A 17,023-nucleotide genomic window follows, 5' to 3' on the forward strand; every position below is an offset into this window, starting at 1 on the left:
ATAAAAGATGATCAAACTTTTCATGCCAGATCTAAACATGTAAGGAACAGTTTTCTGCAGCTAGTTTAGCTGCATTAAAAATATATCAGCTGTAAGGGACAATCTGGGATGTTCCTGCAGGGGTATTTTTACAATGCTTGCAATATAACACTTTGCTGATTTGTCTAATTAGGCTTCTATACTGGGAAGCAAATGGACTCACAGATTTGTATCTGTAAATAATGCGTTCTCAGCAGGCTGCTAACTGGAAGAAACGTATTGGATGTGATAGTCATAATTTGTTGCAACTTGGTGTCCGGGCAGGTGGTGGCACTAGGCTTGTGTTTTGGGGAAAAAGCCTACTTGAAAAGCAGCTGGAACGTGCTGGATGGGGTGCTGGTTCTCATCTCTGTCATCGACATCCTGGTCTCGATGGTATCCGACAGCGGCACCAAAATCCTGGGCATGCTGCGGGTTCTGAGACTGCTGAGGACGCTGCGGCCCTTAAGGTAGGACCTAAAAGAGTGTAGGCTGTGTGTGCCAAACGGGGAGCTGAGCAAGCAGCAGCAGCCCTGCAAGGGAAGGGGCAGGCGAGACAAGGGCAGGGCGCCTGGCGCCAGCCCTGCTGCCCGGGCTCCTGCTGCTCCCCAGACAATGAGCATCCGCAGGTCCTGCAAGGAGCTCCGGGCACTCGCTGTGTTTTGGGACCAGCCCCAAGTGCAGTAGTAAACTGATCAATGCCTCTTTTGCTCATTAAAACACACATCCCCTGCTATTTGTGTTCTCATTTGTTCTGTGTAAAGTGCAGCTTAACAGCTTCTTCTCCCCCTTTCCTTCAGGCAGTCGATGGCTTTCGTAACAAAGAAGGAAATTAGTAGCAGGTGGCAGATCATTTTTAAGGAAGCAGAGACTAAACTGTTGCTTAACCTAGAATGCAAAGAAGCTCTTTTCCCCTCAGTTCCCTATTAATTTTACAGAGACATTCATTTTGAAAATTGATGAAAGCAGTTGTCCCCCTAACTTGGTCCCCCACCTCTGGGAGCCAGCATTATATCCCGTGGTCGAGGGCAGGCATCCCTCTGGCACAAGGACCAGGCTCTTCCAAACAGGCATCTGTTTTGTCCTGAACCCTGAGGCACAAAGTTTTCTCCCCATGCTAAATGCAGTCCGTGTTCAATACCATTGTTGCTGCTCTTGTTATGCAGCAGCTAATAAACCTTCCTGCTCAAAGCATCTTTGTGTGCCTGTCATATCTTACTGCTGCTTCCCTCGTAAAAGGTTTGCTTTGAGTCAGGATTTGCTCTTTCAGGACAGAAAAACAGGACCCTGCTTCTGAAGAAAGATGTTGTTTTACTACCCCTGTGTGAATACTAAATCTAAATAACAGTGACCTTGCTGTATGTACAGCTTCCAAATGTTCTCAACAGCTTTGAAAGACATTCTGTTAAATTGGGCTGTGTGTATGTTTGGCCCAGTGAGTTTTCAGGTGTGAGCTGCTTTAATATTTTTTTTTTTTATCTGGACAGATCATGCTATTGTGGGGTTCAGCTCCCTGACCACATGGCAAGTCTCCCACTTGACTCCAATGCAGACTTTTTTCTCTTCATGTGTCCCCCAGTATCCCTAAGTCAACTGTAGTTTCTGGGGTAGTTTCTGCCAGGCTGCTGACTCAGTAGCTCTGCATTTTTTACTCATGTTAAAAAAGCCTAGAAAATAATTGTGATATCTCTGGGTAAGAGAAGGATTTATTTCCCATCTCTGATCTGTGGGATGCAAGTTTTTCTCTTGAGGTGGTTTGATTAAATTGGATCTAGAGTAAGAGGGTTGGATTGTGCTAGCCTAAAGTCACCTGTCTTGGATTGTGCTGAGCCCTGCTAAAGTCACCTGTCTGACCTAGTAAAGCCCTGTATGCTTCTTTGTAGATCTATATGTCTATCTAGCCAAGAGCTGGGTCTTTGTTTACTAGAGCTTTTCTCTGCAGTCACCTGTGTGCATGAGTAGGCTGCTGTTATGGGGAATAATCCATGGAGTAACGGCAGGCTGGAGGAAGACCTGCCATCTGGAGCCTGTGCAGGATTAGGCTCTTCCATTGCTATTCTGTTCCTGTTGGCATTTGATATGTTTTCTCAAAGAGTGTGTGAATGTTTTCAGCCATCATACTGCCTTCTACTACAAAGGAAATGTAAAAAGGCAGCAACCAGCCCATTCCTTAAATATGTTCACAATCAGTTCTATTCCTCTGTAATTAGATTTGTAGGAAATGACAAAGCAGCCATCAAACTGGGGGCTTTTCAGTAAGTCATAAATCTCCTCATGTGAAAGCCCATCTGCCTCTGTGATGCACATCTGGGCTGGCCTGAGCCTGCCTCTGCCCACAGCTGCCCACCCTGCCTTTGCCACCAGCTGTGCTGTACAGCTCAGGGATCTGCCCGGGATGTTCAGCTGGATCAACAGGGACTGACAGTTGGCACAGGTGACCTGAGGTTTTTGCACACTGTGGCTCCAGTCACTGTGTCCAGGTGAAGTCCTCTGTGGAGACAGAGCCAGTTTTTCCTTTCCAGGAAAGCGTAGGGCAGAGCCCAAAGGGAATGCTCCATCCCCACTGCAGTGGAGCCAACCTGGCTCCTTCTGTCCTCCCTTCCCACAGGCAGTTGTGGACAGGGCTTCAGGAGGACACTGACAGTGAGAAGCCAAGCCATGGCTGTGCATGTCACCCTCAACCTGAGGGCAGGGAGAGCCCTCGTTGTCTCTGCATGGGCTTCCCTGGTTGATTATCTGAAGAAGTTCTTGCAAAAGACCTCCCTTCTTCTGTCTCTTATTTTCTCCTGTGAAAACAACCCCGTTGCTTTACGCAACACACAAAACCACACATGTGCCTTTTGCACAGGCATTAAATAGAACTGGCCTGTGTGCCAATCACAGGCTTTTGATTGCATGATTGATTGTCAGCCTCCAAATTGAAGCCATGAGGATTTGAGCCCAGCTTTCTGACCAGAATTCCAAAAATATATTCACAAAGGAGTGACATTTAAATGTTTCCATGACCCTCTGATGTTTCAGCCAGTAGATGGATTGCTTATACAACATTCCTTCCTAATGCATTCAACCTGCTGTTGTTGGGATCAAGTGTTGTAGCTTAAGATACAAGAGAAATAAAAATTGAAAATATATTCAGAATTCGTGTGGATAGATTTCAGTGCTGTTTTACTCTCTGCAGAATCTGGGCTTTTGACTTCCAAAGCAGAGGGATAAATTATTCACTTTTCATACCATTGCAGTATGAAATAATAATTTCATTGACTCTCTTCTATCAATCATATTAACACCTTTGCTAATTTATTTTTTTTAAATCTGTGGAGGAAGGTCTTCTTTAATGTTGATCTGGTACTTCATCTAAATGCTACTTCTTCTGAGAGCTCTAACCAGACTAGCAGGCTTAATGTTACAAAATGTGATCCAGCTGGCGTGAGGCTAGTGGAAGGCTTGGAGTGTCTCACACCAGGGGTTTAACAGTGTTGGGTACTCTAAGACTGGCAGAACCAGGAGGAACTCAAGGGATTAATTTCTCTTCATGCTGAAAAAAAAAATACTCATTTAAATTTCCCCATTTGTCATATGCCTAATGAAGACTGGAATTGTCCTGAGTGCAATGTCAGCAGGTCTACGGCTCTGGTACACCTGGAGGGCTCCAGATTAGCCTCTTCCTTCAGCAATAATTTGTAGGAGTGGTGGGTCAGATAATATGAGTTTACCAGCTTGATAACAGCAGGACCTTGAGTTGCACGGATGCTGTATGTTGAGATATTGGAGGTGACACTAATAAACTGGGAATGCTGAGGATTTAATTGGCACGCCTAAAAGAGTTATCAGACTCTCAGGAGAGCAGCAAGAGTCTTTGCATGGACTTGCCTCAATGTTGGATCAGGCCTTTAGTCTGAGGCAGCTCCAAGGTCTGAAGGTTTTCATTAGTAAGAAGTATTCTTTTTCAAAATCTTTTCAAAGTCTCTTCTCCCTGTAGAGCTGGCAACAGCACTGATGTGGAGCTAAACTGGTGGCAGCTTTTACCCTCATGCATTCTCATTTGAGGAATTCCCTGGTTGATCAAAACTCTGAAAGAAGCCAAATACTGCACTTTCTCAGCCCTTTTTTTCTCAACGCATGTGACTTTGTGAAGTCAGATGAGTAACCTCCTATTTTCTCTCTCTGCTGGATACCAAATAGTGTCTCACAAGGGAAATCACTTTATGATTTCTAAAATAGGCTTTCCTAATAAGCGTTAGAGAAAATTATCAACTTTAGACTCTGGAGACTAAAATTTCTTACTTGTTCCCCAAAATTTAAGGATGCTTCAATAGTTATACCACAGGTCTTTTATTAAGAACATCTGACTTGTGTGGCAGTGGGCAGGATACCTAAGTCAGGATTCCTAAAGACACCAAAGTACCTAAGTTACATTGAAATCATTGGAAATGAGGTGCCTGCACACTTACGAGAACATGGCTTGTGGTCCTTCTGTGCCTCAGTTTCACCTCTGTAGTTTGGCAGTTGCAGTATTTCACCCAGGACTGTGTGAGGGTAATATGGGAGGGATGGGGAGGTCTTTAGGCTATCTGAGCATCCATAAGAATGGTTCAGCCTTAGACTGCCTGGCCCAACATTTGCTTTGTGCAATCGGATGAAGTGGGAAGAGCCCTTGCCTTGCAGACTCTGACTCTTGGGTCACTGAGTATCTCAGCCTGGGCTAATTCATGTGGGTGGTTAGGCAGTAGGTTGGATTAGAAGCATAATTCCAAGTTTGAAAAATATGGGACTAGCCTTCCTTTCCCAGGTCCTTCTCCAGTGAGTTTTCTGGCCTGTCTCCACATATGTGGTCTCCTCCTCCTCTGTTTTTAGGCAAAGCTGTATGTGCAGGCAGAGACCCTTTCCCTCAAACAACTCTATAATCTCACTGGTCAATCTTCCAGAACAGCTTTTTCCATCATGATTTTTGAGTTATTTCCCATTCTAAAAAAATCCCCAACGCTGTTTTTTCCACATCTTCTAGCTTGATAGGAGGCAGAACTGGGCAAGAACAGCACTAACATCACTTTTGTGCTTATTTGCCCCTACAGAGTAATTAGTCGAGCCCAAGGACTGAAGCTGGTGGTGGAGACTCTCATGTCATCCTTGAAGCCCATTGGGAACATTGTGGTCATCTGCTGTGCCTTTTTCATAATCTTTGGGATCCTGGGAGTTCAGGTGAGTCCCCTCAGCACCAAACCCGAGAGTATAATGAGCCCCAGATGGCCTCACATGAGGTGTCTCTACCAATGGGCACAGGGCAAGCCTTTCTGAAACTCAACCAATGTGCTGTTTGGCATTTACTCCTGACTTCCTAGTCTTGGTTGTGTGTCACTTGATGTGGTGAACTTTCTTGAAGCTTCCCTGTTGCACTCAGTGATACAAAAGCCAGCACAATGACCCTCTCAAAGGCCCAGAACGGGCTTTCTTCATCCGTTCCCCACCACAAGGACTTCTGCACATCTCCTGCAGTGGGATGTGAATCAGACTATTTCTGCACTTTTCTCCCCCAGGCACACCACAGAAGGGTCAGGCCTGAGGTGTGACATGTGCCACCAGAAAAACTCTGCTCAGGGAAACTGTTAAATCCCAATCCCATTCCCATTCCATCTGGGAGATAACACGGGAACATCTCCCTTCCTCCTTTCTCCTCGGTATAAACCAATGGGGAAATAGAAACTCTCAAAACTGAAATTGTTGGTTTGTAAATTCCAGAGGGACCTTGACCTGGAGATCATTCACATTCTGACAGTTTGTATAAATGAAAGCTTGCAGAAACAGACATTTCTGAGTCTGTTTCCTGCCAGCTCTCTTGGCATTGTCCTCAGTCCCAGGAGTGCAGGAACCCAGGAGAACAGTGGCAGAGTTTCCAATGCAATTGGTTTCTCATTACCTGAGAAGAAGAGATTGTTTCCTATAAATATTCTGACATAACACTTCTTTCTAAAGTTTATTTGATCTGTCACAGCCAGCTTTGGAAAGCAGCTCCATTTGGCTTTGTTTCGGAAAGGTGTCTTATGTAATATTTTATACTAATATACCATTTAAATAATAAATACAGCATTGAAAATAAACAGAGAAGCAAATCATGCTGGCCATAACCATCTCAGCAGCCAGAGAGGCTTAGCACTACAGTACGGCAACATCCATCCATTATATTAAACAGATTCATAAGACTAAGGATATCCTGTAAAACAACATAAAACTCAGACACAGGAAAATTTATGCCAAACAACAAAACTTGCAGAATGCTCCTTGAATTTCCTCCCTGTTAATTGAGATTGCTTTCCCTGGTGACTTGCAGCCTTACATTAAATTGCCGTGACTGTTGATGTGCTTAAGTGGTAGATGCAAGCAAGACTGATCCTGTATTCAGGATGCAAAATTCTCAGTTAATATTTATGGGTAATTAGGTGTAAGAAGAGTGCTGTAGCTATTTGCTGTAACTTGGAGAGATCATCTTTTTATAGTTGTTTCTCCCACGTAAATATAAACTGGGGATCAAACCAGAGGTTTTTAATGCTATTAAAATCCAAATGTCCATGTTTCTAATGGTGTTTCCTCTTAGCAAGACTTTTTGTTGTAGTGCTTGACCACATAGTCACTCATAAGACACAAGAAACAGACAAAACAAACACAATAGGAAACACCAGGTCTTCAGAAGTGCTAAAATTTGAAGCACTGGCAGGGATCAGCATATTTGGAAACTGGGCTTTGTGTTTCCAAACCCCAGTAGTAGCTGGGTTACTGCTCCCATCTGAGTGACATTACAGTCCAGCTCCTGGAGAAGTTATGTTTATAGGCAATATATTAAAACCAGTTGTTTACCTTCTTGCTTAATTAAAACTTTTCTCCATGAAGGCTGTATCTCCCCAGTCTGCGTTACCACGGGTAGTGTTTCTCCATGGAAAGATCAGGCAATACTTCTCTTCTTACATCCAGAAGTTTTATGGCTGCTTTGAGTGGTGATTAATTTTGCATGCCTAGAGAACATCCCTCTGCTGTTGATTTCTGAAGGAAACCCATGGAGTAATGCGTGGGTTTATCTTGTTCACTGTTATTTCTACTGATATTTGTCTAGAACAACAGATCTAAACCATCAGTGTCTTTTCTCCGTACACCCAGGTGGTGTTTTAAGGAGCCTGGAGAGTGGGTTGCCACTTTCCCCAAAAACAGTAATGTCAATAGCTTCTGTCAGCAAATAAACCCAGATTTGTTGGATGTCTCCCAGGCACTGATACCATCCACCCTGCTAGCATCAATCACCCTGTCTGAAGCAGTAATCATCCCCTGCCACTCTCTGTGCCACGCGCAGGAAGCACCAGGTCTAGAATTAACTATGTGGAGGCTCCTGTTCCTCCTGGAGGTGTAAATCAAGAGCTGACTCCCCAGGGGTTGCATCTCTCCTGGTTTACGCTGAAGGAAATAAGCTTGGGATCAGGTACCCAGCACCAGTCAGGCTTGACTTATTAAGCTCATGGAATAGTTTCAGAGCCCCCTGCTCGGCAGCAGAGCCTAATGATGGCTGGAGAACAGAGGCTGGAGCAGGACTGGCAGCAGTCTCGATTCAGCAAGAGCTCAACGTCACTCACAGCAGCTTGGCTCCTCTCTGATGTGTTCCCTTGTGACCTGTAAGAGCAGAGCTTAGTCCATCACTGCGACTCTTCAGTGCCACCTTTTCTCTGCTGACAGAGGGGCCCTGTTACACTTAATTTGTTGGTAACTCTTGAAACCAGCATCGCTAACTGGGCTGAGAGTTGCCAGAGTTTTTCCATGAGGGTTGAGGAGCCATTAGCTGGCCTGGGCTATTAGTCGGGGCTACAGTTGAGCTGGTGACCCAGAAGCAAAAGCCTTTAGGCCAGTCTCAGATCACTGAACCAAACAACTTAATGCACTAGGTGGGTGTCCTAAATGATGTGAAATCATGCATTTGCTCATTAGGTGAATATTATACAGGCTGCTCACACTTAATAACCAGCATGAATGAGGCCATTTTCCTTAACTCCTCTGGCAGGCGTGGGCTGTGCAGAATACCCCAGGACAAATGCCTGTCAATCCCTTACAATTCCTCTCTTCTTTGCATGTTTTGCAGCTTTTCAAAGGCAAGTTTTTTATCTGCCAGGGGGAGGACACCAGAAACATCACCAATAAATCGGATTGTGCAGAAGCAAGCTACAAATGGGTCCGGCACAAGTATAATTTTGATAATCTCGGCCAGGTATTAATAGAATGGTAATCTGCTTCTTTGCTCCTTTACCTCCTTGACTTAAAACCTGTGCATTATTATCCCATGGGATTCTCTTACAGGGCACTACCAGTTGCAGTAAAAATTCAGTTCACATACACAGCATTCTGTCTCTGTAAATCCCAAAGGTAGTGTTTCCAAGCAGGCATACACTTCTTTTCAGAACAGAACAAGCACATGTGGCTTCGTGGAGTACTTAATTGCTTCACTGCTACATAACAACCCAAATATATCTTGCAGAAGGGCTTGTCTAATAGAGCCGGACACTCTCACCCATCTCTGCAACACAACCTTATTTTAGCAGCATGGTAAGGACTAATTAGTTGGGAGCAGTAGAGACCTGGAGGGTGGAAATGAAGCTGCTTTTGTCTTCAGCTCAGTGGTTTCCAAATCAACGCTCATTGCTGAACTGGGTGCTGACATTGATAGGTTTTTGCTGTCAGGAGAAACCTTGGGCATCAAAGTATCCCATTATCAGACAGGTAATGATAATGCCCAGACAGGAAAGGGCAAAGACAAATAAAATGTTACAGGTAAAAAAGCGCAACAATGTCTAACTTTTTGCCCCTGTATTTCTAGGCCCTGATGTCTCTCTTTGTTCTGGCCTCCAAGGACGGGTGGGTGGATATCATGTATGATGGCTTAGATGCTGTGGGAGTTGACCAGCAGGTAAGTGCTCTAGCAGATCTGTAAGAAACGAATTTTCAAATGTTTTCGCTCTTGTTTTGCAAAGTACTGTTGGCCTCCACAGTTGAATGTGGTTGTGGAGTTGAGATCAAGGGAGGTGTTTTACCCAAGCCCTGGGGGGTGACAAGGAGTCAAGTGAAAAGTCTGGATTTGGACTTAGTCTTTCTCCTGCAGATTTTGCAGCATGAATGCTGTAACATTGTGAGAACCCCACCTGTCGAAGAATGGTTTGACTTTTTAAGTAACCTGGACATTACGTGAGAAAAGAAGTGCTTTGTATAGGTACAAGATTTGATGAGGGACTTAGAATAGCTGCAAAGGTTTCTACTGTCCTCAACGTGCTTTGTGTTTTGAAAGAATTCCTCTGAGAGGACTCTGATTTTCTGGAGGAGCAGAGCACACCAAGCTGCCACAAAGGGCCACCCATGGATTTTGTGGATGGGGCAGCTCTATCAATTTGCTCCCATTGTTTTTTGAGGTTCAGTTGACATTCGCTTTCCTTCACTTTGCAGCCAGTCATGAACTACAACCCATGGATGCTCCTCTACTTCATCTCCTTCCTGCTGATCGTGGCCTTCTTCGTCCTCAACATGTTCGTGGGGGTGGTGGTGGAGAATTTCCACAAGTGTCGGCAGCACCAGGAGGAGGAAGAAGCCAAGAGGCGGGAAGAGAAGAGGCTCCGCCGGCTGGAGAAAAAGAGAAGGAGTAAGGAGAAACAGATGGCTGGTCGGTAGTCTTTCCACATCTTTCTGAGTCCTGCTTGACCTTCCACACAATCCCCTCCTCCCTCCCCTCCCTGCCTCGCGTCTGGTGATCATTCTCCTCCCAAAAGCATGTCCAGCTCTAAAATTTGCATGAAGGAAATAGTGTCTTTTTAGGCTGAGCAAGGAGCCATGGAAGCCTTTCTAATGGCTGCATGATTTGCAATGACCTTTCCATTGGAGGTTATTTAAATTAAAATATAATAATAATCAGACCTGGAGCTTCTTGGATAGCAGAGCTCAGTGTTACACAAATAGTGACAACTGCAAAGATCAGCAGTGTCTGATGGTGCCATAAATCTCCTCAGTCATGAGCACTGTTGCTGATAACTGGATTCACTATTTGGTTTATTGCAGCCTTGTAACGCCACAGTGATGTTACCTGTCCCATTTATCAAACAGGTTTATTTATTGGCACAGTAGCACCACTGCTATTCAAGAGTGTAATAAAATAACGGAGCCATCTCATTCCAGTAATGCTTAAAAACTCCTTAGACAACTGTATCAATACATTTGCTTGAGAAATACAGATTAGAAAAAAAAAAAAGAAAAAAGCAGTTGAGGAGACTAACTAGATAAAATAGCACTAATGCAAACTGAACCCAACTCCACACTGGGAGCCATCAGCCCTGCCTGGAGAAGACTTTGCAGGTGGAAGGAGGCTAGACCTCCACTCTTCCAAAAGTGTCTAACCTGACTTTTGCCTTTTTGTCTTTTTTTTTTTTTTTTTAATTTTATTTTAATGTAGTTGAATAAGTAAGAGATAAGTCAGCCAGAGGCCACAGGTTGGAGGTACTCTTCTTCTTGCATGCTCTCCTGACCGAACTTGCTCTGTTGCCCTTCGTGTCCGTGGCCTCACTCTTTCCCTGGTCAGTCTGCCTGCTGCTCTCTCCATGTCCCCTTTCACAGCTCTCCTCCACCTTTGACAGACTTCAGTAGTGTTTAAGAGGCTGTCTGATCAGGTGCTTGTTCCAAAAGCTGGTAATATTAAGTCTGGTTTTATTTTTTTTTTTAAGTAGCCTAAGAGGTGTTTAATAGCTATGACAATGCTTATCCTTCAACCACGTAGCACAGCAGGGTCTCAGCTTCTCTCAGTTCAGCCTTTACCCAGCACTTTCCTTTAGTCACATCTTTCAGTCTCATGAGCTTCACAGGTTTTGTAACCAATAGGATTTATGACACCAGCCTCTGGACATCAAACTTTGGTTTATGCCAAGAGCCTGGCTTCCTCGATGGTCAGTGGAGAGATGGAGTCTTCCCTTGAGAGTGATGGAGGACACATTAGGCTGTTCTCAGTTAAGCAGGACACAGACAGAAAGATATTTTGTTGTTGTTGTTCTTCACATCGAGGAAATGCCTAGAAAGCTCTTTTGGTCAGTCCAAATTCCTAACCACAGTTTCAGGCTGATGAGTTAGAAAGTGTTTTTCAAGGCTATAGAGACCCCTATTTGAAGCTGCAGTTTTGGAAAGAACACATTTCTGTAGCAGAAAAATAGATGTTTAGTTATTAATAATGGCCTTATTTATAATGCTAGAGGAACCAGATGAAGAAAAGATGTAAGTCTGGGCAATTTCCCAGCGGGAAGGAATCACAAACCATCCTTGGAGATGTAGTTATTCATTCAGTCCTGTGAAATGCCTAATTAAAGAGGCAATAAACAGCTATTTTACTGAAGATCAAATATTGCTGAGTATTCAATTGCCATAAAAATCTTTCAAGAGCAAAGTATGAAGCCCTCTAAATGGTTTCAGAACTGTTTTCCCAATTCACGTTCAGTGAAATGTTGGTTTTAATTGACCGTGTCCAGCTTTGCCTTCAGAGGCAACAGATGTCACTGCTTGGCTTCATTCTGCATGGTGGTGAACTTGCAGATGATACCAGGGCTTTGGTTATGCCAGCAACTGCAGGGGGCTCCTTCCAGCTGGGCCTCCTGAGTGCCCTCAGTGCCCAAACCAACCTCTGGATGTCAGACATAGATAGATGTGGACATCTAACTGCTTGCATAGACATATTTTTATTGCAGACTCTTCAAGTGTTTGTACCCAGTCTGAAAACCAGAAAAGCAGGTGAGATCATAGAATCATTAAGGTTGGAAAAGACCTTCAAGATTGAGTCCAACTGTAAGAGATCCCAGGTCAGTGAGGTGTAGGCAGACACAAGAGTGGTTGCTGTAAGGTGTGCTGGCCCAGCAGGATGTGTACAAAGTCCATCCTTCAGAAGTGTCCTCTCCATCATTGTCAACCAAGGGGGTTCTCCTGGATCTTTTGCATTTCCACCTGTGTACGTGGGAGAAACACCAAGTGCCCATCCTCTGGTACAAAGAGCCCACTCTCCATGAGGAGCAAGGAGAGGATCCCACAAGGAACATTCCTGGTAGAGGCCATGGAGAGCCTGAGAGCCACAGGGACCTGAGAAGGGGAAGGGAAGGCTTGCGGTGCGTCCTGCCGGGTGATTAACACCGTTTCGTTCTTTTAGATCTAATGCTGGATGATGTGTTAATGGAGAGCTCAGCCAGTGCAGTGCAAGGTACTGGGAAGTCGGCACGTCTCGTCCCATGGAATGGCAGTGCTGTGTCACTAACTCTGGCCACCGCTGCTCCCAGGCATCCCACTAAACCCTGTGTGTGGTGCAAAGCTCGTTTGCTTCCTTCATGGCACACGCGAATCATTCTGAGCCACAGGTCTGCAGACCTGCCTCAGGACTGACACCTGCAAACCCTTAATTTACTCTTTATCATGTTATGTTCTTCAGTATTTATTTTTGTTCTGGTTTTCATTAAGACACTGTCAGACCTCTCATGGCTTTGGGTTTTTTTTGTCTACTTTTTGTTTTGTTTTGTTGTTTTTCTTTTTTCTTAGAGAATAATGGCTGGACTGTGAAATGGATCCTGTATTGTTTACTCTAGCTTTCCAACCACCAGCTTTGGTGTGTCTGAATAGTTCACAGGAGTGTCTCTGGAAGGCAGGCAGGCAGTCTTGCTTAGGGAGGTTATTTCATTATTTCTCCAGCCTTTGCCTGTTGCTCCACAAACATTGTGCTTCAGGGAGGCACAGTATTTTTTCAGCAGGGTGAAATTCCATGGAGGGCAGAGCCTTGGAGATTTAATGGGAAGATCAACCCCACACTGACTTGCAGCGTGGACATGGGGTTCAGCCAGTGCCCTGCCCAGCTTGGAAACTCTTCAAATTGATTGGGAGTCAATTGATCCATGAGGTGACTTGTGAATTGAAAGAAATAAAGATGCCCCCACAAAGTCTTTGCTGATCCCAGTGGGGATGGACCAGCTGGACTGAATGCTGCAGGAGGTTTGACCTGGCCACCCTGACCAGGTTTGCTCATTTCTCCCTTGTCCATTTTCCCTCACCAGGATGGTGCTCAGGGCTGCAAGATCTGTCCTTTGTTCTTTTTATTTTTAGGAGAAGCTCTGATCTTGCAAGCATTTTGTTTAATTCATAACTTAAGAATATTAGCCTGAATAATTAAAGAGGCATCAACATAGAAACAAATAGAGCTGTAATTTTCATCAAAAATAGTATGCCAGGAAAACTGTGCCATTAATACTCTCAACCTGTGAATAAGGTCCCACTGCTTGAGATGGGAGCAGGGCCCCATCTGCCTCTCACAAATTGCAGGGAATTTGATTAAATAAAAATTGCAAGGTGAGGGCTATCAGCTTTCACCACAGAGGGCAACTCAGGGAGACCGAGATTCCCGCCTTATATTTCTAAGGCTTTGTTGGAAGATACCACAACATGCTTTGATAAATCCTGAATCTCCTTCCCTTTGCCACCCTTGATATTTTTCTTTGCCTTCATTCTTGCTCTTCTTGGTTGGCCTTCTGTCCCCTCCTGTGGAACGGGGTCAGCACAAGGAGGGGTGTTGTCACTGGGTGGGGGGGTCTGCTTATTTTTTCTCCTTTTTATTTGGTTGTGGCTGCTGCTCTGGTCCTACAGAACTACATCAAGGATGTCTTACTGTATTTTATTTTTAAGGCACTGAATTAATTCCAAACCCCTCTTTTATCCTGCGCAGGCTCAGAAAGGCTCTTAGAGTTTGCCTTTCAAACATGTGCAATTGTCAGGTCTGTGCTTTGTGTGTCCTTTTGTTGTCTTTTCTTTGCATCCAGAGGCAGTCAGTGTCCCATGCTGCTCTTCAGGCACCAGCGTGAGGGAACAGAAAGATTTTATTTCTGAACCTGACTGCTGGGGATTTTAGGGAATCAGTCCTGGGTGCTGTAGATGAGCCTCCCGTGGTTCACTGAGAAATCCGGAGTTGTGACCACAAAGCTTCCACACATCTCTGGACTTACAGAGGGTTTCTTTTCTCTTCCTGTGAAGATAAGATGGAGTATTGTGTGTGTGTGCTGCTGCCTGGTGCTTAGTGAGATATTATAATTTTATTTTTCCTTTTTGTTTTGAGTCTACATTCTATCACAACTGGAATCTTCTGAGTGGAAATAATTTATCATTTTCCATTTCACTTTTTTTTTTTTTAATAAATCCATTCAGTACAATAAAAGCCAAGTTTAAAACGGTGTGTTTAAATAAAAAAAGTTCCTTCAGTGCAAACTACTTTTTAACCTAATAATATTCTTGATACAGTTTGTAAATCCAGCTGCGTCACAGGCTCATTGCTCACTGGTTTGCTGCTGTCCTCCAGATATACTCAGTCCTGCAAAGTAGTTAATTCCCTGATTATAGGAGAAGGAAGAAGCTGGAGGAGATAGTAATGGAATTGTCCCACTCTCGTGAATTCCAATTTCCTGTGCCCACGCACCTCCGGCTCAAAAGCCACCTTGGGGAAAGTGGCAATTTCTCTCTTGACAGGGCTATATTCAGAGGCAGCTGCTACTTGGAGATATTCCAGAGCCACATGCCCAGTCTGATTCCCCCAAGAAAATGCAGTGAATGGGAAGAGAGGGGCCGTGGCCCCATCTCCTGCAGCTCTGGCAGGGACCTGGAACCCTCAGGGAGGTGGTGGTGGCACTGCCTGGCAGAACCTGGGGTGCCACCAATGCAGCTTTGGTAGCCACTGGTGCCATTTCAGAGGTCCTAGAGCTGTTGGACAAACAGGGTACAAGGCTTACTGCCCCAAACCCAGGCTGTGATTGCTGAAGGGAGAAGTTGAAGCAGGCTGAGGATGGGAAATATTTATCCTGTAAGAGCATTGGCCTCTGCCTTTCCAAACAGGCAGGAGAGGACACCAAGGAGTTTGGCTACCCCAGGACAGAGGCTGGAGCTGCCTGGGGCTGCCCTGCTCTGCCTCCAACCCCTTGCTAAGGGAGTCAATTATAATCCTGCAGGATGATGCCAAGAGGAGTACAGGTAATCTGCTTGGGAAACAACTTGAGTTGAGAGCCCATAAAATGATAAGCTAAAGCCTAAAGCCCCCCTGCCAGGCACCCCCTCCCCTTCCCAGCATGGTCCCCTCAGACCACCATCACCAGGATGTGCAGGCAGGTGAAGAATTCTCCCAAACCAGCTTATAACCAGCTGCAAAATTTCCTTCATACCTGGGGTGGGAGGTACTTGCTCAGGATCCACCATCTGAGTTGCTTTTCTCCAGTGTCACAATATCTAAATCTGAGGCACTTCTCCCCCACTCCTGGCCTCCAGCCGCAGTGAAGCAGCTTGATTTACACCCTGTTTACCAGCCTGATGTCTCTTAGTGGGCTTTTGCTGTATTTCCCCATCTTTTCACATTCTCCTTCTGCCAATTCTTCTTCTGTTTGCTTGTTCTCCTCCTCTTTCCTCTAACACCACATGTGCCGGGAAGCCAAGTTAACCTTTCCAGTAATAACCAAGACTAACCCAGAGCTCTTGTTGTTCTTGACACAGTGTATTGTAACAGTACAGTAATGTGGTGTTGTGTTAGTTGTGAAGTTCACCACCTGGAGCTTAACAGATGTCTGTATTTCCCAAGATGTTGGTATTGTTTAGATCTTAATTGCAATAATTAGAAATGATGCTGTGTGATAGGGAGCAGGGGCTTTGCACCTAGATGATGATGTGTGGGCAACACCCAACTTCTCTGCAGAGCTGTGCAGGTTGGGTTTAAAAAAAATGGTATTTATACCTTAGCAAGAAAATGGTTTATTTGTTCAGAAAGTTCCCTGCCCACCTAGACACAGCAGCTCTTTAGTCCTTAGGACAGCATGCCAGCTTGTGTGGTTCAGCTCGTGACCATAATATCTGCACTAATATGCATGGCCAGCACGTGGCAACTGGTGGGGCCAGTGGTGGCATGATCCATAAACAGGGTTGGCAGATCCCCTCTTAATTAACAGGGAAGGATGAACTGTTTCCTAATGGGAATTTTCTAAGGCTGCAAGCTCATCTGTGAGAGCAGCATCCAGAGATGCTTGGGCTGTGGAAACCTGGAGGCATGTGCTGGGAAAGGTGAAAAGCAGCTTCGGGAATTGGGAGAGGGGGATGCGAAGGTGGAGAGCCTTGGCAGATAGATGAACAACTACCAACCCTGCTTAGAAGGTCATGCACTGGCTAATCCAGGTGCAGGAGCCCTGCACAGGAGACATTTTACAGCCTCTCTCTAAATCCTCTCTCTGTTCTAACGGCGTCAGTGCTATTCTGTAGGATTTGGAATTACCTGTCAATCAAAGCTAAGAAAAATTTGAATTCCAGTGTAATTATTCATAAGTAAATCCAGTGCAAGAAAAGGCAGAAACATTGACATTTTTCTTTTTGAATGTGAGTTATACATAAATGTAGAAGTGATCCAATTACAATGGTGTTTTGTTCTGAGATGATAAGTTGGTTCATAAAAATAGGTCCTATTCCTAACCTAATTGTATTCAAACATTTTAGTTAATTTGCTACTCATAATTTAGCATAATGTGTTTAAGATACCTTGACTTTATGGAGATTTATGCAGATTCTGAGATATCTGACAAAGTCTTATGGGTGAGTCAGCAGCTACCAGTCTGCTTTTTTGTAAGCACTCGATAGATTTGGCATGAAAATTCATTTTATAGACCTTTTCATCAATAATGTGCTTTAGCACTCAGGTACAGATCACCTAAAGCACACAGCAGATTAGAAGGGGAATAATTAATATTGCCTTTCGTTTGATGATACTGAAGCAGAATTTTGGGCATTCCAAACCCCTATGGAATAAAACTGCTGAGTGATTTGTCAAACTGGTCCCTAGGCTGTAAGGGAAAGGTCTGTCTGGAAGAAACAAAACTGATTTTTCAGGATCCTGTTATGAAGCAGAGAACATACAAGGCTGTTAAATCTATGGGTTTGATTGCAATGTCATTGGCTATTGACT

At 44.6% G+C, this 17,023-nt stretch overlaps 1 protein-coding gene across 1 annotated transcript in view; it reads left to right on the forward strand.

Moving 5' to 3' along the window:
• Positions 1 to 17,023, forward strand: part of CACNA1G (calcium voltage-gated channel subunit alpha1 G) — a 140,935-nt gene that overhangs the window by 99,055 nt on the left and 24,857 nt on the right. The window contains exons 22-27 of the mRNA XM_051634860.1: positions 304 to 488; positions 5,091 to 5,217; positions 8,132 to 8,257; positions 8,864 to 8,953; positions 9,484 to 9,697; positions 12,209 to 12,259. Coding sequence (XP_051490820.1) covers positions 304 to 488; positions 5,091 to 5,217; positions 8,132 to 8,257; positions 8,864 to 8,953; positions 9,484 to 9,697; positions 12,209 to 12,259 — 793 coding nt within the window. The remainder of the gene's footprint in view (positions 1 to 303; positions 489 to 5,090; positions 5,218 to 8,131; positions 8,258 to 8,863; positions 8,954 to 9,483; positions 9,698 to 12,208; positions 12,260 to 17,023) is intronic.

The sequence above is a fragment of the Apus apus genome, chromosome 17 (assembly GCF_020740795.1).
Source record: "Apus apus isolate bApuApu2 chromosome 17, bApuApu2.pri.cur, whole genome shotgun sequence".
NCBI classification, from domain to species: domain Eukaryota; kingdom Metazoa; phylum Chordata; class Aves; order Apodiformes; family Apodidae; genus Apus; species Apus apus.